Genomic DNA, 21,333 nt, shown 5'->3' with positions numbered 1-21,333 from the left:
GAAAATTTTAGGTTAAATTCTACAATTAGTCCCTATATTTTTTCATTTTCAACAATTTATAAATTTTCTTTTATGTTCTTCTAACTTTTTTTTCCATTCTCTTATGATTCTCCCTCTATTTTCCTCCATTCTTCATTTCTTTTAACATAGTTTTTCTATGCTTTCCATTTGTAACTAGTCCACAAGCTCGCCTCACTCGAAAAAATTAAATTGTTCAAAAAAAAACATAGAAAAACTACGTTGAAAGAAATGGAGAAGGGAGGAAAACAAAGGGAGAAGCATAAGAGAATAGAAAAGAAAGAAAGTTAAGAAAACATAAAAGAAAAAAATTAAATTGCTCCAAACGAAAAAATATGGGGACCGATTGTATAAATTAACCTAGAATTTTTGTTTGAAATGATGATTTAACGTGCCACATCAGTTTACTGTTACACCATTAACAGAAACTAATGGCTCAGTGACTAAAATGTTACAACGTGATAACATAAGTGACTAAAACGTAACATTTCAAACATAAGTAACTAAAATGTAACATGAGTCAAACAAAAGTGACTATTTTGGTAGTTTACCCTAATTTAAAATGTCAAAGATATTGTATTTTAATTGATGGTTGTAGTTTTATTATAAAACTGTTGACGATCAAAAGACTACAATTTCTTCTTTGTATTTATTTGATAGTCAGTCGGAGAATTCGGACAATTAGAAACCATTTTCACCATGAAGGGATCGCTCCGTTTCTTAACCGGAGAAAATTGTGAGTAAGAATGGCAATACAACGGAACGGGAGAAGATGTTGTTAATCCACCACTGTTTAGTGGTGAAGCCAGGTGCTGCTGGTAGGGGTTTCGATCCCTAAAATAATTTTTTTTATTTTTTATTTTTATAATTTATAAAATTTTAAATTAGTAATAGTAAAATTATACTTTGACCCCTCAAAAATATAAAAATTTTGATTTAATTCTTTAAAACTTATAAAGATATAGGCTATTAAAATGGTGAAATTACATTTTTCCTATCGTAAAAATATACAATTTAATTCTGCTCTCCTCCCAAATTTTTTTTTTTGGCTTCACTCCTGACATTGTTCCACAGTTGACATGCATGATCTACCCTCACTCCACTATGTATGTATATTCTTGAAAATCACTACCATATTCATAGATATTTATGTCGTTTTTGTTTTACAAAGAATAATGTAAAATATAAATTTATAAATATTAAATAAACACAATTAAACAATACAAAAAGAAAAAAGAAAAAGAAAAAGAAAATCTCAAATGCATGTATGTTTTATTGAAAATCTCAAATCGCCAAACAACAAAAAATAATTTGCATATATTCATCCAAACACCAGAAAATAATAAGATTTTCCAGAAAAGTAAATTATTTTCCGAAATTCAGTGAAACAAATGGAGTCAATAGGTGCAACTTAACAATAAAATGCCTCTAAAATAGTGACAAAATTAACAATAAAATAATAGTTATACAATATCTAGACAATAACAACAAAATAGTAGCAACATAATAGTGAAATTGTCGCAAAATAGTGAGAAAATAGTAGCAAAATAACATATTTTTTTGCAAATTCAGGCCGGGCTTGAGCCAAAAACTTTACCAAGGTTAATCTCGTTTTTTAAACGGGCATTTTTTTTTCCAAACCAATTTTTTGAGCTTATATTTTTATCCAAACCCTCTCACTTTCTGGACGGACCGACCTATGGACAGGTCTAGCTTCAAGGATTGCTTGTCGCCCACCACCTGCATATATTAAGTGCAATATGGATGCAGCAACTGATGCGGGTCATCGAACTACTAGCTGTGTTGCGGCGCTCTATGATGAGCATGACACTTTCTTGAAAGCTTTCTATGGTAGTCACTTTGCCTTGTTAAATCCATGTCTAGCTGAGGCACTCTCCGTAATCGAGGAACACTTTCATGGCTTAAGACTGAAGGTATGGAAACCATTCTCCTCGAAAATCATTGTTTGGAAGTGTTCAATGCTTTAAAATCACAACTTCTGAACATCTCAGGCAGCCTTATTTCAAGCAAGCTATCATATTTATGATATTATTCCTTCTTGTTTAATGAACACTCTTATCTCTAATACTTATCCTAATACTAGCGAGGAAGGATTTTAAGAGAGAGTGTATTAGAAAAGCTTGTTGACTTGTGTTTAGTTTTAGTCATTTCTCTACAATATTTGTTTTACTTTCTTAGCTTATTTAAGTTCTTTATCCTAAATATATACATATACACGTTATTGATTAGGTTGCTTCAAAGTTCTACGTTACCGAATAAGACAAATAATCTCCAACTATATATTTTGTTTTTTATTTTTGTTTTTAGATCTTACTATCTTGTAATTATATGAAATTGCAATTAAATTTGGAGTCGAACTAGATCAAACTTGTAACAACCCGATAGTCACGGGTGTCGGAAAATGTATTTTTGAGACTCCGTTTTCGTAAATTAGACTCGTAATATTTACGAAGTTAGTTGTGCGGTTAATTAGGTTTTAGTTAGGTGAATTTGCATGAGCTAAGAGTAATTAGGTAAAAGGACTAAATTGCATAAAGGGTTCAAAGCTCAATTGGTTAGTCAATTTAGTCCATTTTCTTGTAATTTTATGTTTTTAGGAATCTTAGTGTTAAATACTACCCGACCCATGTCAAAATTTTAGAAATTATTGAGTTTTAAGTGTTGTTTATGTTAAATAATTTTAGTATTGAGGATTAAATTGATAGATTTTTAAGTTAGAAATGAAAAAGATTGAATTGTAGAATAAATTGTAAATTTTGTGTAATAGGGCTAAATTGTAAAAAATTGAAATTTAGGGATTTAAGTGAAATTAGGGAGTTAAATTTAGTTTAAAGTAGAATTTGAATGAAAATATAGAATTAAGTTTTAAAAAATAGTCTCGATTTAGGGACTAAATTAAAATTTAGAAAATATGGAATAAAAATTGAAATATTAAATATGAGATTGAATTGTGTTTTATTGATGAATTTTAATTGTTTTAATTTCGTAGCTAACGTCATACCATAACCTCGACTAAAAGGGAAAATATAAAGTCGACGAGGAATAACTCGAATTTAGTTGTTAATTGTTATAATTTAATTTAATGTATATGGTAAGTGATTAAGGTGACAATTATTGTGTTGTACAATTGAAATGGATTGATTTAGTATGTGATGAATTTATTGAATTTATATTGATTGAATTGATATATATATTGAATATATTGATTATTTGAATTGAAATGAATATTGGTTGTATTTGGAAAGTGAATTGAAACCCTATTAACTGTATTGGGCTGAGTCGGATATAGATGGCGTGCCATAGGATTGGAAGAGTTCAGGGATTTCTTCGACTTCGAGTCGATGAGACACTAGGTGTCAATTTATTACTTCGGATTAATTCGATGATGCACTGGGTGCCAATTTACTTTGGTTTAACCGATGAGACATTGGGTGTCAATTTATTACTTCGAATTATCCGATGAGGCACCGGGTGCCAAACTGGTGTGTTTTGGTTGGATCCGTGTATCCGTCCAAGTCCGAGTCATGTTAATAGGGGTAAATGAATAATAAAGTCTTATAATTGATACTGAAATGTAATGATATGAGAAATGAAGTGGAATAGTGAATTGAATATGGTATGGATAAAGCAATTGCATAAATGAAATGTGATTAAAATTGTGAAAAGCTATTTCTATAGCAATTGATGCAAACTTTAGTATTGTATGGTTTTAAATGTTCAATTGTGCTTAACATTTTATTATACATATTACATTATTTTAATTTTAAATATTCGGATTATAGAAATACCACTGAGTTTTTACTCAATGTACGGTTTTGTTTTTTGTGCGCAGGTTAGGTACTTAATTTTGATCGCCGATTCAGCATCCAATAATGATCCCGAACTCAAATGTGGTGATATTTTTCTTTTTGTATCGGCATGTACCTAGGGTGTCTAAATATTAATCATTTTGTGGATTGATTGTAAATAAGATTATAAGTTAATATTGGATGGTTATATACATATAAATATGTGTTTATGTTTGAGGTCATATTATGGCAAGTTTAAGTTAATGTTTAAATGAACATGAAATAAGTAAAATGATTGAATTTGACATGTATACAAATTAGATTTGAATGATGTTTTATTGGTATGTTTTGATGATATAATTGTGGTACCTATGAGGATACATTGGTTAGGCACCTAGGATGATTGTTTTGACATATTTTGGATGTGTTTGATTGTGTTTTGAAATTGGTTAAACGAATGATTTTTGAGTTGCTTATTGTTCAAGCTTGCAGGGAATGGTAAACTTGTTGTTAAAGGTACATTTTGAGTCCATACGGCCAGACACACGGGCGTGTGACTAGACTGTGTGAGACATATGGCCTGACCAAACAGGCGTGTGAACCCTGCAGCTTTGAAAATTTTTAATATTTTATGAAAAATTCTCCGAGTCTCCGAATTAGTCCCGATTTGTTTCTAACACGTATTTTGGGCCTCGAGGGATCAAATAAGGGACATTATGTATGAGTTTAATTGGTATTTGACCTGAATATTATGTGATATCAATGTATATATTTATGTCTGTTTGATCGATAAGTTTCGGTAATGCTCCGAAACCCTATTCCGGCGACGGATGTGGATTAGGGATGTTACAAAACTCTTAAACGAGAGGCAAAACCCTCTCGATACTATTTTTAGAGGCGGAGAATGGAAAATTTTCCATTTAGGCATTTTATAACTTATAAAATTTTAAATTAAAAATGGTAAAATTGTACTTTGGCCCCCTTAAAATGATAAAAATTTTAATTTAATTCTCTAAAAATTATAAAGATGTAGACTATGAAAAGTTCAATTACATTTTTACTATCGTAAAAATATACATTTTAATTCTGAACCCGACAAAAATTTCCATGACTTCACCTCTGCTAGTTTCTCCATCAACAAAATGACTTCGCATAAAACAACATCTTCATTGGCATCAAATGAATTTCTGAAATATGCAGTGCCATTCCACCCATAATTGAGCATTATTGTGACAAAATGCTATGGTGTCCCTATAAAGTGATTAATGATGAAGACTAAATTTTATAATTTAATGTATCAAAATATATAATATACAAACTTTAACCCTAATTCATGCATATATGGTTCGAAATCGAACAACATCAACGGAAGCATTCATGAGAGACTGTTAGGACAAAGAATAAGAAGAGGACGCCGTGTTCTTTAACGGCACCGATTCTTTGGCGATGCACACCGACACCGGGGCGGGCGATTGTATCACTTCTTCATCTCGAATGAACAAATCATCAGTACTTCTCGTCATCCCATGTACCAAAATGACAGCCAATCCAACCGAAAGGCCAACGATGATATTATCCGTCACGTCGGTTAACATAAGCAATGCAATGGTGGCGACCAACAGCCCCGTCATCACGACCCGGTCGTCGATGACGAACCCTTTGATCGATACCGGGTCGTCACGTAGGAAATAAAGGAACAACCACGCAGCCATCATGATGATGAAGACTATGAGCGATACGGGGTGCCAAAGCAAGGTAATGAAGAGGACGAACAACACGATGATCATGTAATTCACACGAAAATACGCCGCATTGGTTCTGATTCTTTGTGTGGATTCGTTTATATTTGAAGGGAGGTTTATGGATTTGAAATTCGCCATCTCCTTCCATTGTCTTCGAGTCCCAAGGCCAGATCGGATCTGCTCTTTAGCTCGGGAAATGAAGTTCGTTGATGGCGGCAACTCGGCCGGAATTGTTCCGTATGTGGTCATAATAATGTAAGTGGGTGTGAAAAAGGGAGGAGATTCAAGCATACGCTATAGAAATGGGAGAGAGATGAACGCGAACTACATGATTTGCTAAATTGAGGGTGATTTATGTTATAGTGTAACTAAATATAGTTTCTGGGTGGGTTATCGTTGCTTCATTTTTGGGTAGATTTATTATCTGAATTAAATTAATCTAATTTGAATTATTGGATAGTTGAATCTGTTAAATTGCTAAATTAATTATTTGCAAAAGTAAAATAAAGTGTTAAATTTGTGTTCAAGGTAAAAAATTATTACTCTCTCTATACTCTTATATTTGAAAGTTGAAATTTAAATTATTTTTACTTTTTAAATTAAATTTTTAGCTTTTGTTAGTATTTTTCCGTAAAAAATTATTAATTTAGTATATTTATCTTATGCTAATTATACGAGGTAATCAGGCGAAGCTAAAATTTTTAGAGAATCGAAATTAAATTGTAATTTTTATATTTTTAGAGGATCAAAGTACAATTTTATCTCTATTAATTTAATAATTTTAAATTTTAAAATTTTAAGAAATCTAAATAGAATATTTTCTGTTTTGGAGGGCCAAAAACCTTGGAAGTAACCTAATTAATATTATTAATAATTCAACTAAAATTTTAAATTGAAAAAAACTATAAAAATAAATTTTAAATTTTAGCCACCAAATATTTTAATCAATAATATTTAAATTCAGATATTTTAATTACCATCTACTTCTACTTTTGTGGATAATATCACATATCCGAATACATTCTAGACCTATTATACTCTTTATTTTTACTATAAATTCATTATTCACTTTTATTTCGACAAAGAAAATAAATTCGAATAATTAAGATTCTGGTAACAATTTAGATCCTAATCCGTGCATGTAACATGAATGAAATATGCTTATGACATGAATATACAAATTCAAGCATGTACCAATAAAACCACTCAAGTGACATCAAAAAGTTTATCAAAGAAGCTTTCCTGATCTGATAAACAACAAAAATGCAAGAAAACCAGACACCAATCTTTTTCTTAGCAAAACTCTGTGAGCCGGTTGAACGATTTCGGAAATCAGACATAAACACCAGCTGAAAGTAGCAAAAACAATGACCCGAAGCCCTGCGATGATGTTGGAGAATCAGGTATCAGTAAACTACATGAATTATGAATGAGAAATCCGGCCAATAACAGTTACAAAGAAAAAAAGTTGTACCAGGAAGACTGATGCCACTCCGCCAGTGATGAGCTCCTTGGCAAGACATCGATTTCTCTTCAAAGAAGTTGCTTCGTAGCTGCATATTTGTTGGAAAGAAACATTTTTTTTAAAATAAAATTTTCCAAATGAAATATCAGGTCTAAGAAGTATTGTATCAAATGGGATCTTGTTTCGGACAATGTAAAATGGTGAAGCAATCAGCATCTGCTTAAGCGATCGGCAGTGTAAGCAAAATTACAGAGAAGTTAAAGTACATTCATAGGTAGAATCAGTACTGTAGAGGGTCCGTAACCTCTCAACAACAAAGCTAGCCCAAGTTGTACCATGCTCCCCCATTAATGACCTATAAGCTACAGGTCAGGAGTTCAAGCTTAGCCATGCGCAAACTCTTTAGTTTGCCATTGCTTTGTCTTTCAGTCACTATGAGACACTCTCACTTTGTAAACCTGTTGCTAATTCAAGCACTCAGGCTTTTTGTAGAGTCGGAGGACAAAATCTCAAGGTTCAAATAGAGCACAGACATATGAGAATTGATTACTTGACTTGTTGAGGGATCTCCAGGCTATCGGCGGAAGATACTTCATAGACCTCTCCCGACAGAAGTAGCCATCCATCCCTCAACAAGTACAGTTCAATGGAAAGAAACCTCAAAGTTCTAACGATGAGATGAGATCAGTGCAAATGAAGAAATTCAATATTTTCTAAAGCAAAACCAAGCGCAAATAGATTTAAAGGAATCATAAATACAGTTTCAATCAAAAGAAAACTCTTAAGTTCTTCTAACAGTAAGATTGAACTCATATGAGTTTACTTGAATGCAAAATGCACCATCTTCCAAAACCAGGAAAATAAAGAAGCTAAAATAGCAAATTCAACGAAACATGAACAATGAAGAAAGCTTCATAACAACGAACTAGCCAAGCTCATAACAACAAAATGTTGAATCTCTTTTTAGAATCTGCTTCATGCCTTTGGCCATGGAAGTAAGAGATTAAATTTCTAAAACTTGGAAACACTGGAACCAAACTAGAAAAACTAGATACATGTCAATTTTGCCCCGATTCCAGAAATCCAATCCGATCAACCAGAACTCAACCCAATTTGACCATAAAAGTAAACCTAGACCCGTCCAACCCATACCCGAACTTGGAATGACCTGAATTTGAAATGATCTGAACTTGAAACAACTCAAACTCAATTGATCAAAACCCGAATTAATCTGAACTTGTAATGATCTAACACGAAAACTGAGCCACAAACACAAAACAACCAGACAACCAGAACCGAAATGACATTTTAAAACCCAAGTTAAACCGATCCAAATTAATCTGATTCAAAACTCACTTGTGACTTGACCCGCACAATTGACAGGTCTATCATCGAGAAAATAATTTTTTTAGACCAAGGGGAACCAGAAGTAATTAAGTATGGTACCCAACAAAAGCCATCAACTTCATATTCACACTTGTATTCAGTACTGACCAAATTGGCTAATAAAAGAATTTCTTTCAAAAAGTCTCATCAAAATCTATTGAAGGTACATTCTAAATCAGAAATTACTATGCTAATTTTCCTAATTGTATAACCAATCATCAACTCTATATTTATTAAAAAGAATAGATCTAGTAAATCAAAATATTTACGTCTATAGGGAAAATCGAAAATTGCCTCCGAAGTCGAATCTAATAAGAAGAATAACAAATAAAAATGTGGAAGAGATAAGATCAAGATTGTTACATGAAAAAGGAAGCGGTGACGACAAGACCAATGGAGAGCATTAAGAGGGCTAGGGTTGGGTACCATGCATCTGAGACTGGACTCGTTATTGGCTTTGCAGGAGGAGCCTGCAACAATATCATTAATCAAATTCATAGAAAACTCTAGAAATGCTTCGATATCAATTGAGATATAGGTTTACCATAAATCTTTTGCCTCTTCGCCTTCGGATTATGAAACTTTGATCGAAGAGAGTGGGAAATAAGGCACGATTAGCAGTTAGTGAGAGATTTTGAGCTTTATACTAGACTTTGAACTCGAAAAATCTCAGTCTTGCTATAATGGAGCGTGGGATTCGCTACATCGTGGCGCAGGAAAATATTTGTGTCCTCCGGCCTGGGCTTTTTGGACGGCTTAATACCTCTTTCGGCTCCTAAACTATAGTTAAACTATCACTTGGTCCCTGAGCTTTTGGGTTGGATAGCAGACTTGATAGAATAAAAGATTGAAAGTATTGGGGCTAAATTGATAAAATAAAATAGTATAAATATTAAAGTGAGAATTTAATTATAATATAAGGATCAAAAAAGGTATTAAATCTTTTGAGATTGTTCATCTGATTCTGATGCTACGATCGAAAGGATGAACGCCGATGGTGCTAAAACCTGAGTACATTACTCAATAAAATATATAAATTTTAGGGTTTGCCTCAAAATATATTTTAGTCACTTATGTTTGAAATAATACGTTTTAGTCACTTACGTTATCGTATTGTAACATTTTAGTCACTGAGCCGTTAATTGACGTTAACGGTAAGCTGACGTGGCATATTAAATCACCATTTCAAACGAAAATTTTAGGTTAAATTCTACAATTGATCCCTATATTCTTTCATTTTGAGCAATTTAATTTTTTTTCTTTTAATTTTTTCTAGTTTCTTCTGCTTCTCCCTCTGTTTTCCTCCCTTCTTAATTTCTTTTAACATAGTTTTTCTATGCTTTTCATTTGTTAAAACTAGTCCACAAGCTTGCCTCACTCAAAAAAAAATTAAATTGTTCAAAAATATAAAAGTATTTGGACTAGTTTTAACAAATGAAAAACATAGAAAAACTACATTAAAAGAAATAGAGAAGGGAGGAAAACAGAGGGAGGAGCAAAAGAGAATGGAAAATAAAGAAAAAAAAAAGGAATGTTAAAAGAACATAAAAGAAAAAAATTAAATTACTCAAAATGAAAAAAAAATATGAGGATCGATGGTATAAATTAACCTAAATTTTTTCTTTGAAATGATGATTTAACTTGTCACGTCAGCTTACAATTACACTGTTAACGACAATTAACGACTCAGTGACTAAAATATTACAATGCGATAACTTAAGTGACTAAAACGTAACATTTCAAACATAAGTGACTAAAATGTAACCTGAAGTAAACAAAAATGACTATTTTAATAATTTATCCTAAATTTTAATATATTTATCACTTATATTAAATAAATTTTAAAATATTTGTATATTTATATGGTATAATTGTACCTTTCAAATCATATTTATTTTATTTCTTTTTATGTCAAATATTATAAGGGATAGTGACAAACATTTTTATTTGTTTTTTGTGAATTTAAAATAATATTTGAATTTTGCTATTATAATTACTATTTATAATAAATTCAGAATATATATAAATATTCATTATCCAAATTCACTTCACTTTTGCATAAACCAAACAAATTTTAAAAGGGTAAACTACAAAAATAATCACTTTTGTTTGCCTCAGGTTACATTTTAGTCACTTATGTTTGAAATGTTACGTTTTAGTCACTTATGTTATTATTTTGTTACGAAGTGATCACTCTTCCGTTAAGTTCCGTTATCTCCCTAACGGTAATCCTACGTGGCAGTCCAACTAGATTTTAAGTGCCAACTTGGATTTCCTAATGGGATGAGAATAGATTTTTAATTAAATAAAGTTAATTAATTAAAAATTTTAAACCCTAAATCTTAGTTAAAAAACTGTTCATCTTCCCCCTTTTTTTACTTTTCTTTTTCAGTTGACTGAGAAAGCTATTATCATCAGAATTTTTTATTCACCTACATAAACAAAAGAGGATTCAATGGAGGGTCCAGGTATGTCTTCTTCACCGACAAATTTATGTTCTAAGACTTAAAATCAAGTGATTGTCGACAAATTTCTGTAATAAGATGAACTGCAATGACTACAGCATGTGAAAAAATGATGTTCCAGAATTAAAATCCTAGAATGAAAAGCCAAAACAGTTTGTTTCAATGGCTGAACCAACTTTTGTTCAACTTGGGGCTTTTTCCATTTTTATTTGACATGGGATTGTTTATTCAGAGAAAACCCAGAATTCCTATGTTTTGTTAATTTCCTACTTGATCTGGTTTCAGATAAAAAAAGACAGAAATGGCAAACCAGCTTGGAGTTCTTAATGTGTTGGATGCAACAAAGACACAATGGTACCATTTCACTGCAATTGTGATTCTTTGGAGCAGGTTTCTTCAACGACTCTTATGACCTTTTAGCATCTCTCTTATCACAAAATTGCTCGGTCGTATTTACTACTTGATGCACTTTCGAAAAGCCCGGAACTTTGCCTCCTCGTATTGCATTTCTTTGTTAATGGTGTGGCCTTTTGTGGAACTTTAGTGAACAACTTTTCTTTGGTTGGCTCGGTGATAAATTAGGCCGAAAACGAGTTTATGGACTCACCTTGATGCTCATGGTGATCTGTTCCATTGCCTCTGGACTTTCCTTCGGAAAGTCTCTAGATGGTGTAATGGCAACCCTTTGCTTCATCAGGTTTTGGCTTGGTTTTCACATGTTGCAGTCATTGCAGTTCATCTTATTACATAAATTTGTCGACAACCACTTGATTTTAAGTCTTAGAACATAAATTTGTCGGTGAAGAAGACATACCTGGACCCTCCATTGAACCCTCTTTTGTTTTTGTAGGTGAATAAAAATTCTGATGATAATAGCTTTCTTAGTCACCTGAAAAAGAAAACTAAGAAAAGGGGGAGATGAACGGTTTTTTAACTAAGATTTAGAGTTTAAAATTTTTAATTAATTAAATTTATTTAATTAAAAATCTATTCTCATCCCATTAGGAAATCGAAGTAGGCACTTAAAATTTAGTTGGACTGTCACGTAGGATTACCGTTAGGGAGATAACGGAATTTAACGGAAGAGTGATCACTTCGTAACAAAACAATAACATAAGTGACTAAAACGTAACATTATTTCAAACATAAGTGACTAAAATGTAACTTGAGGCAAACAAAAGTGATTATTTTTGTAGTTTACCCATTTTAAAATGATAGTAAGATCTTTTTCTTTCAAATTTGTACATGGCCATTGAATCTAGGGGTGAAGCTAAAGGGGGCGAGGCAGCCCTCCCTCTCCTCCCAAAATGAAAAACTATTCTTTGTCTCTTGGGTATTTACAATGTTTTAAGTTAATTTAATGATAAAATTGTATTTCAACCCTCCTAAATTTTAAAATTAATTTATGCCTTCTCTAAAACAAAAAAAAGAATTTATAGTTTAATCTCTTAAAAATTGTAAAATTTTACATTTTATATTAATATAATGATAAAATTACTTTTTTAATTCTTTAAAAAAAATTCTAAAAAAAAATAACTTTCACCCCTAAATGAATCTCTTATTACCAGAAAAAATTATCTGAATGTTGTATAGTTCTAAGATATCTCGAGAACTCCTTTGCAAGAACACATTCAGATAACAAGTGATCCCTTGTTTCCAACTCCCCTTGCAAAGAGGGTACAATGATCCTCAATATCCTAACCCTCAAGAATAATATGTCTTCCATATGAAGCCTATTGATAACAATCATCCATGTGTTGAAAAGATAGAAGGAAAGCTAATGGTATCAGTGTTGTTGGAACTAGACTAGTCGATCGAATTGGGAATCAATTGGTATATTGTTTTGAACAAAGAGATTGAACCTACTCTTAAGGAATCGTTTGAAACCAAAATCAACTGAAAATCAAAACAAAAATTGAAGTTTGGATAGACTTATAATTTTTAATAATTATTATAAAAATTTTAATTTTAATTTAATTATTTTGGACTGTTCGTTAAACTAATTAAACTAAAACTAATAATTTGACCGATTTAATCACCAATCCGATTTTTAAAACATTGTATAAGATAACAATTTAGTTACCGAGAAAAGATATTGAAAAGGGAAAGAAATAGATAGATGAATGATAAGAAGAAAGAGTACCAACAAGTGTGTTGGTATATTATTATGGTGTATTGCATTTTTAAGACGGGATGCGATTTGAGCGTTATAGATGATATTATTAAGAGAGATAATGAAAAATCGGGAATATAAATTATAATGGAATACAAATAATAATTCAAACTTTGAAAACGATTGTCGAACTTAATTACGATGTCGAGATAAATATTATTAAAAAGAACCATTACGAACGGAGAAGTGAAAAAAATTATTTGACCCTCTCGAGAAATAAGATGATGCATGCATGTCAAACAGATGTCAAATAAAAAGTATTTACTACCACATGTCCTATAAAAACCCTCATGCAGAGACTTGTTATATTCTTGTGCTTCGAGGTGCCTACGCAAAAATCAACACCAATTTGTTCACTTCCTGTTCTTCGTCTTCACGGCAATACTTTCCCTCTCCCAAGATGTTTTCCGATTTGTCAGATTTACGGGAGACCTGGTTATCGCCGACAACTCTTTTCCTCTTCCTCAACATCATGGTCGGTACGATCTTCTTTATCTCCCGTATAACTCCTCACAGAACACCGTACGTCGCGGACGACGGCAACTCATCATCATCGTCCTCGCCGTCACTCGACCGATCTCTGTCGTTCTTCGGCCGCGTCACTTCTTTCAGCTTCTCGACGTACAGTTTTCCTATTTCGAGCCAAGACGTCAACCATCATTTCCTCCAAACCGATGACGGGTCAGCAGCCCACCAGGTGGAGCGAGCCCCGTCGATTCTCGAACGAGTCAAGTCCAATTTCTACAAATATTCTCCTCAAAGTCCAGAAACGGATTGTATTGAACCGGCTCAACAATCACTAATCAGCCGAGCACCGTCGCTCTTAGAGCGAGTCAAGTCGTTTTACAAACCGGACACCGTTAAACCAAACGAAACCGAACCCACTGTAACTGATTCGAACGGTTCCGAAATGGGTTTAAGTTCGGTTCATGGTGAGATAAAGAGAATCCAATCAGAGCCTATGGTAAGACAAAGGGAATTACCAGAGAAGATGAAGAAATCAAGGCGCAAGGTAGAAAAAGAAGTGGAGATGAAACGATCAGCATCTACAGGGATCGAGGAAACGACGCCGTTTGAAGACGACGATCATGCAAAAGCTGATGATTTCATTGAAAAGTTTAAGCAGCAACTTAAGTTGCAGAGGTTGAATTCTCTCTTGCCTTATAGGTACTCTAAGCCCCTAGAGTCAATTTAAGGTTTGGGTCAAACTATTTCGTTTGAAATAGTTTTTTTTTTTTGTATTATTTATGTTATATTTTTATCCAAATAATTAAAACTTAGCCATATCCTCAACGTTTACAAATTAGGGTTTTTTAAAAATTATTAAATTGGGTTTTTAAGAATGATATTAATTATTCTTAAAGTTATGGGAGACGGGAAAGAGCGTAGTAAGTGACGAAATTCTTCGGGGAGTTAAAAATAAGTGTAGATCTAGAGATTCTCGAATAGGTCACCCTTTTGAATTGTTACTGAACTTGGAGATTTGAAACATTAAACATCTTAATAACTGGAGGAAAAGAAAGCAAAAGCTATTTTCGTAATGGCGACGAGCGAAATAGGAGCAATTTAAACCGTGGAAACGGTGTTGTGGGAAAGCAATAAAAGTGTCGCGCTGCTAGGCGAAGCGGTGAAGTGTCAAACCCTAGATGGCAATTACACTCTGACCGAGTAGCACTATATGCAGGGGTTAGCAGGAGCCTGATAAAAATTATAAAGATACTATTTAAATGGTGAAATTGTATTATTAAAATTTAATTTCTAACCTTTTAAAAATATATTTTTGCCTTCACCCCTGCCTACATGTACATTATACTGGTATATACTATTTACATTGTCAATAAATAATTTAAAATAATAAAATTATGAAGAAGTTTATATGAAAAACAAAACCATATACAGCAGATTGATTGTTTCATCATTCATATTGATTTTAACCCCCCTTAGTCTCATACGAATTATATGTTTAACCCTATCCGTTAAACCTTGTTCAGCTTGTTGTTTCCTGCCAAAAAGTCTTCAATTTCTCTCCCCCCATATGAAATAGATATAGGTTGTCCATGCTAAGCGCAACATAACAGATATGAGGGATTTGCCTTTTAACTTTGCGCATGCCTATCTTAGCTCATGACATAGCTGCAGCACCATCTGCCAAATAGGTTTGGTGAAAGAACATTCAAAATAAACATGATCCCTGGACTCTTGTTTCATCATATAAAAAATACATCTGTCATCAATAGTTATCCCCCAATTTGAGGTCCTATCTTTAGTATGATGCAACAAGACATCCTTGCAGAACAGGAATATCAGTTGGTAATCACCTGCAAAGCTACTTCCCTTAACGTTAACAGCTTCTTCCAACGACTTCAACTATAGCTTTGATAGAAAGGCAATTGCATCAAATGCTTCCCTGTAAATAAGCTTCTATTCATGTTATCCACAAAGAACCCGATTCCAAAAGAATAGCCAAACATGACCAATTATGCTAGCTTGATTCCAACTTCTAAGATCTTTGAAACCAAGCCCTGTAGCATTTTCCTCAGTTCCTTTCCAAAGAAACCTTAAACACATTTGGTTAATTTTCTTTAGAATAGCTTTAGGAAGCAAAAATTATCTCGCCCAATAATTTTGAATATTGAATAACACAGCTTGTATAAATTGAGCTCTACCGGCAGAAGATAAGAACCTTGCTGCCCAAGAGTGTGTGCGCGCCTTTTCTTTATCCTATAATGGTGCACAATCCCTTTCAGTTAGTTGGCGAGTGATAAGAGGCACCCCTAAGTACCGTACAGGGAGCTTGCCAATTACAAACCCTGTAAGTGCTTTGACCTTATGCAACTCATTTTCAGTCATTCCTGCAGAATAAAGCTCACTTTTGAAAGAGTTTAGCTTTAGGCCAGAAAAAGAGTTAAAACTGTTTCAACACGAGCTTAATCCACAAAATAGAACAAGCTCTTCCTTTTGCAAAAGTCAACAAGTCATCAGCAAAGCATAAGTGGGTTAAATGGATCTTCTTAGTTTTTGGGTGATAATGGAAGAGCCCATTCTCAACTACAGCATCAAGAAGTTTAGAAAGAGCATTCATAACAATGAGAAAGAGGTAAGGGGACAATGGATCCCCTTGCCTCACCCCTTTAGCACCTTTAAAAAAACCCCACCAAGCCTACATTGATGGATACAGAAAATCTAGGAGTTGTACTGCATACCCTTATCCATTCAATAAATGTTGAAGGATACCCCACAACAAAGGGAAAGCCCCAACTTACTGAGTCAAATTGCCTTCTGCAAGTCTACTTTAAGAGCACATCGAGGAGAGATTGACTTCCTTCCATAGCCTCGAACAAGTTCTTTTGCAAGGAGGATATTATCAAAGATATATAAGTCTTCCTTTCATGAATGTCGACTGATTTCTTGCAATGGATTTAGGTAAGTAACTTATTCAATCTAGCCACCAGGATTCTTGTATTACATTTATGAACCACAGTACAACAAGAAATAGGTCCATAATCTCCATATACGCTGTTATTAAACTTCCTAAGCTCCTTCTTGAGTCTCTTCCTTTTTTGAAAAAGTTGAATCATAGGGATACCTTCAATTGGAATAACCAAGATTGTTTGGAATGTGAGGGGGATGAACGACCACAGAGAAGTATTGTAAATAGGGTCGCCAAACTTCAAGTAAACGTTATCTGTTTGATGGAAACTAGAATAAAGAGTAATTTGCAGCAGATTGTTGATGAATGGTTTCGGGGTTGGCATTTTTTGCTTAATCATAATGAAGAAAATAATGTTAGAATATTAATTTTGTGGCAGTGTAGCATGTCTTTGAGCTTTGTTATCAGTACAGATCAAAGTATTACTTGTGAATTATGTGTTCAAGCATAGGTTTTTTACTGTTATATATGGAAGGAATGAGGGCATTGCAAGAAGAAGATTATGGAAGCATTTAGTTTATTTAATTTGCGCTGACAAGTCTTGGGTACTTGCTGGCGACTTCAACATCATAGCAAATGTTGAAGAAAGTTTTGATCCACAATTCCACATATAGTTGTCGTCAATTTGCAGGAGATATTTTCGATTTTCAGGAGTGTACATTTACTTGTGTTCAGGACCACCCTTATATGTTGGTCTATCAAATCATCGAAAGAACGAGTTTTTTGGCCAAGAAACTTTGATAGGGTACTCATCATCAATGGAAGCTGACTTGCTTGTTATGAACATTCTGTCGTGGAATTTGTGTCTCCACAAATTTCTGGTTAAAATAATTATTTACTTTCCGATTTATTGTCAATGTTTAGAGTTTGTGATTGTTACTCCTAATAATGTGTTATTTAAAATTCTCCTCTAAAAAATATAATGTGTCTTAATAAAAAATTTTAGTTGTATTAATGATTTAAATTAACACATAATATCAATAATAGCTTGAAGATGATGAGATATATTCCATTTATTTATTTCTTGGAATTTTTAAATATTTTTAAAAAACACAGTGTCATTGCTTTAAGTTCTCACTAGGATAATACCAAAAATAATAAATCATTAGAAATTATATTAAATTAAAGGGTAAACTACACTCTTAGTGACTAAACTATGGTTAAGTTTTCGTTTTGGTCACTTAATAAAAAAATGTTACAATTTGATTACTAAATCATTTGAAAGTTTTTATTTAAATCACTGAACTATTCAAAAGTTTTATTTAAATCACTGGGCTATTAAGTTCTTCTTTAAGAAAAAGTTCTGTCAGCGAGCTCCAAGCTATGCTTTAGAGATTGGTATGATGGATCAATACCTATCAACGAGTAGAGAAACATACATTAGATTCAAGTCGATCTGACGGTCAATGTTAGAGATCGAAAAGAAACTATTTGAATTTTAATTCGCAAATTCGTTACGTCCAAAGTTGTTTCATGAAAAAAACTAAACTATAGAAGAGAAGGGGAAATAGAACTCTTAGGGTGGGTTTGGATGGGCGATTGGGTGCGGTGCGGTGCGTTTGGCTTACTTTTTGTCTCACGCTATAGTATCGCTACAGTATCTAATCTTACCGCCACTGCTGTTCTTACACTAATCGTAGGTAAACGCACCGCCCATCCAAACTCACCCTTAGTGCAGGTAGTGCGAATAAAGAAAGTCATTAGTATCGATTTTAATAGCTTAATGACTTAAATAAAAACTTTGAATAGTTCAATGACCAAATTGTAGCATTTTTTAATTAAGTGACCAAACTAAAACTTACTTATATTTTAATGACTAATAGTGCAATTTACCCTAATAATTAAAAGTCGAAATTATATTAAATTAAAATTTAAAGATTTTAAATGCCCATGCAGCAACATTTATTTTTCTACTTCGAGGCGCCTGACACCAAATTTTCACTTCCTTTTCTTCGTCTTCTCAGCAATATACTTTCCCCTTACCATGATGTTTTCCGGTATGTCAGATTTAACGGCGACCTGGTTATCGCCGGCCTCTCTTTTCATCTTCATCAACATAACCATCGCCATCATCTTCCTCATCTCCCGCCTCTGTCCTCACAAAACGCCCTACGTCGCTGACGACTACAACTCTTCATCATCCCTACCGCCGTCACTCCACCGACCTCCGTCGTTCCTCAGCCGCATCAAGTCTTTCAACTTCTCGACGTACAGGTTTCCTCTTTCGAACCCAGACATCGATGACGACTCAGCAGCCTATCGGCTGGAGCGGGCCCCGTCGGTTCTCGAACGAGTCAAGTCCTTCAACTTCTACAGATATTCATATTCTCCTCAAAGTCCAGAAACGGCTTGTATTGAACCGGTTCAACAATCACTACTCAGCCGAGCACCGTCGCTCTTAGAGCGAGTGAAATCGTTTTACAAACCGGATTCGGTTAAACCAAAAGAATCCGAACTCACTGGAACTGATTCGAACTGTTCAGAAACGGGTTTAGGTCCGGTTCATGGTGAAGTAAAGGGAGTCCAATCAGAGCCTACGGTAACACAAAGGGAATTATCAGAGAAGATGAAGAAATCAAGGCGCAAGGTGGAAAAAGAAGAGGAAGAAGTGGAGAAGACGACGCCGTTTCAAGACGAAGATCATAGTGTTGATGCTAAAGCTGACGATTTCATTAACAAATTTAAGCAGCAACTTAAGTTGCAGAGATTGGATTCTATTTTGCGTCACAGGAAGTGCTCAAATGGCAAGTAATGTAAACCTACATTTAAAAAATAATTATAAAATCAAATCGATAAAATATTCTTTATATCGATTTGATTTTAAAATATCATTTGAATTTGAATTTGATTAATCATAATATCTTTTGTAGGGTAAATTATTAAAATAATCATTTTTGTTTGAATGTCACGTTTTAGTTACTTACGTTATCGTTTTATTACAAAATGATCACTTTGTCGCTAAGATTTGTTACTTTCCAAACGGCAGTTCAACGTGGCAGTTAAAATGGGTTTCATTCGACCATGAAGTTCCCAACATAGCTGGACAACCATAATAGTAAGCAATTATAGAGGTTGGTGCGTCCATTTCTTCTTCTTCTTCTCTGTCGTTCTGCTATTCTTTTCTCTTATGGTAATAAAAAATACTCAACTGCGCAAAATTTTGTATTCTGCTTTCATAAAAAAAAAATTCAACTTTTTGCATCCCAGCTGGACATACATGTTGGCATTTAAATCACTTTAACTGTCACATCAGACTACCGTTTGGGGGTAATAGATCTTAACGGTAGAGTGACCATTTCGTTACAAAACGATAATATAAGTGACTAAAACGTAACATTTCAAACATAAGCGACTAAAATATAATATAAGAAAAATAAAAAAGACTAATTTAATAATTTACCCTATTCTATATTAACAGTTGAAAATATATAATAAAAAAAAAGAATGTATAGCGATGGAATAATTGTTAATGTGCATAGGCAATGGAACAGTTGTTGTGGCATTTGTCTCGTATGGAAGGTGATCAGTTGTGGATGTAGATAAATAATTCATGTCATATATTTTCTAAATGTCAGCTTCAATAATTTAAATCTTAATACGTAATTAATTTCATAGAAATTTTTAATACGCAATTTGTTTTTGGTAACAAAGAAAAAACCAAAGCTTGAAAGCTATAAAGTTGACATCACAGACATGGTTTCAGACAATGACATCGATAATTACAGACACATAATAAACCAATTGTGTCAGCAAGTAATAATATTTAAACTGTACCAATATATAATGATATATATATATATATATATATATATATATTTGTCAAATATGCAGGAGCATGATGTATATATTTCCCTTTAGAATATTTATAGATGGAAATATGTAGAGGTGTTTATGGGCCGGTTTAATTTGAGTTTAAGCATAATATTATACTTATTTGTGGTGGGTAACTCGTTTAGGTTCGAGGGTCCCTCTCCTTAAATTTGGGAGGGTTAGGGTAAAAATATTAGGCCTAGAAAATAGGCTCGAGCAAAAAGATTAGGCCCATTTAAAATATGGGTCAGGCTCGAGCTTGAATATTCAAGGCCTGAATCTAACCCGATTCATTTTTAAGTTTATAATACTTTATATTATGTTATTTTTATATATTATGTAATTTAGAACGCATTAAAATATAAATTTATACTAAATATACCATACTACTCTAATGTAAACATTAAAATAATATTAAGATGACTATATAAAAATTTTCAATAAATAAAAAATGTATAAAATTATCAAGTATTAAAATAATATAATATAAATATTTTTAAAAAATTAAAAAATAATATGGGTGGGCCTAAAATGGGCTTGGGTTAGTCTTTTACAAATATGGGCGGGTTAGGACAAAATTTTAAGCCCATATTTTGGGTCGGGCCGGGCTTGAGTAAGCATAAAGTATGTTAATATCATGCTTAGACCCAACCCAATCCATGAGCATCTCTACGTGATATTAATATGTTTATGCTTGCCCAAGCTTGACTCGGTCCAGCTCGAAATATGAGCTTAAAATTTTGTCCAGACTCTTCTATATTTACAAAAGACTAACTCAAGTCCATTTTAGGCCCACCCATATTATTTTTAAAATTTTTAAAAATATATTTATTTTATATCAATATTAATATTTAATAATTTTATACATGTTTTATTTATTGAAATTTTTATATAGTAATCTTAACATTATTTAAAGGTTTGTATTATATATTTAGTATAAGTTTATTTTTTTAATGTATTCTAAATTATATAATATATAAAAACAACATCATATAAAGTATTATAAACTTAAAAATGGGTTGGGTCGAGCTCGAG

The 21,333-nt window shown here is 32.9% G+C and overlaps 4 protein-coding genes across 4 annotated transcripts; 2 read left to right on the top strand and 2 right to left on the bottom strand.

Moving 5' to 3' along the window:
- Positions 1–5,215: 5,215 nt before the first annotated feature.
- On the bottom strand, positions 5,216–5,818 carry LOC105781955 (PRA1 family protein F3). Its single transcript, XM_012606469.2, has one exon. It carries the CDS (start codon positions 5,816–5,818, stop codon positions 5,216–5,218), a length of 603 nt encoding a protein of 200 aa, XP_012461923.2.
- Positions 5,819–6,658: 840 nt separating this feature from the next.
- On the bottom strand, positions 6,659–9,140 carry LOC105784340 (uncharacterized). The gene is made up of 4 exons (XM_012610197.2): positions 8,965–9,140; positions 8,784–8,890; positions 7,044–7,122; positions 6,659–6,949 (listed from the first exon to the last, which is right to left on the bottom strand). The coding sequence occupies exons 1-4, from the start codon at positions 8,965–8,967 to the stop codon at positions 6,902–6,904; spliced, it is 237 nt and encodes a 78-aa protein (XP_012465651.1). The 5' UTR covers positions 8,968–9,140; the 3' UTR covers positions 6,659–6,901.
- Positions 9,141–13,329: 4,189 nt separating this feature from the next.
- On the top strand, positions 13,330–14,344 carry LOC105784540 (pathogen-associated molecular patterns-induced protein A70). Its single transcript, XM_012610448.2, has one exon. The coding sequence runs from the start codon at positions 13,330–13,332 to the stop codon at positions 14,251–14,253; it is 924 nt and encodes a 307-aa protein (XP_012465902.1). The 3' UTR covers positions 14,254–14,344.
- A 4,045-nt stretch (positions 14,345–18,389) lies between these two features.
- Positions 18,390–19,584, top strand: LOC105781873 (pathogen-associated molecular patterns-induced protein A70). The gene is made up of 2 exons (XM_052626894.1): positions 18,390–19,236; positions 19,475–19,584. Exons 1-2 carry the CDS (start codon positions 18,473–18,475, stop codon positions 19,539–19,541), a joined length of 831 nt encoding a protein of 276 aa, XP_052482854.1. The 5' UTR covers positions 18,390–18,472; the 3' UTR covers positions 19,542–19,584.
- The last annotated feature ends 1,749 nt before the right edge of the window (positions 19,585–21,333 follow it).

Source organism: Gossypium raimondii, chromosome 13, assembly GCF_025698545.1.
Source record: "Gossypium raimondii isolate GPD5lz chromosome 13, ASM2569854v1, whole genome shotgun sequence".
Lineage (NCBI taxonomy): Eukaryota > Viridiplantae > Streptophyta > Magnoliopsida > Malvales > Malvaceae > Gossypium > Gossypium raimondii.
Note: the sequence above shows the minus strand (reverse complement) of the source record. Positions and strands in the feature narration are given on the sequence as shown.

Coding starts and splice junctions, on each gene's coding strand:
- LOC105781955 (XM_012606469.2), bottom strand. CDS start 5,818: ATGACCACATACGGAACAATTCCGGCCGAGTTGCCGCCATCAACGAAC.
- LOC105784340 (XM_012610197.2), bottom strand. Junction 7,123..8,783: donor GTCACCGCTTCCTTTTTCAT/GTAACAATCTTG, acceptor ACAAATATGCAG/CTACGAAGCAACTTCTTTGA. Junction 6,950..7,043: donor GAGTGGCATCAGTCTTCCTG/GTACAACTTTTT, acceptor ACATCATCGCAG/GGCTTCGGGTCATTGTTTTT.
- LOC105784540 (XM_012610448.2), top strand. CDS start 13,330: ATGTCCTATAAAAACCCTCATGCAGAGACTTGTTATATTCTTGTGCTT.
- LOC105781873 (XM_052626894.1), top strand. CDS start 18,473: ATGATGTTTTCCGGTATGTCAGATTTAACGGCGACCTGGTTATCGCCG. Junction 19,237..19,474: donor AGGAAGTGCTCAAATGGCAA/GTAATGTAAACC, acceptor TCCAAACGGCAG/TTCAACGTGGCAGTTAAAAT.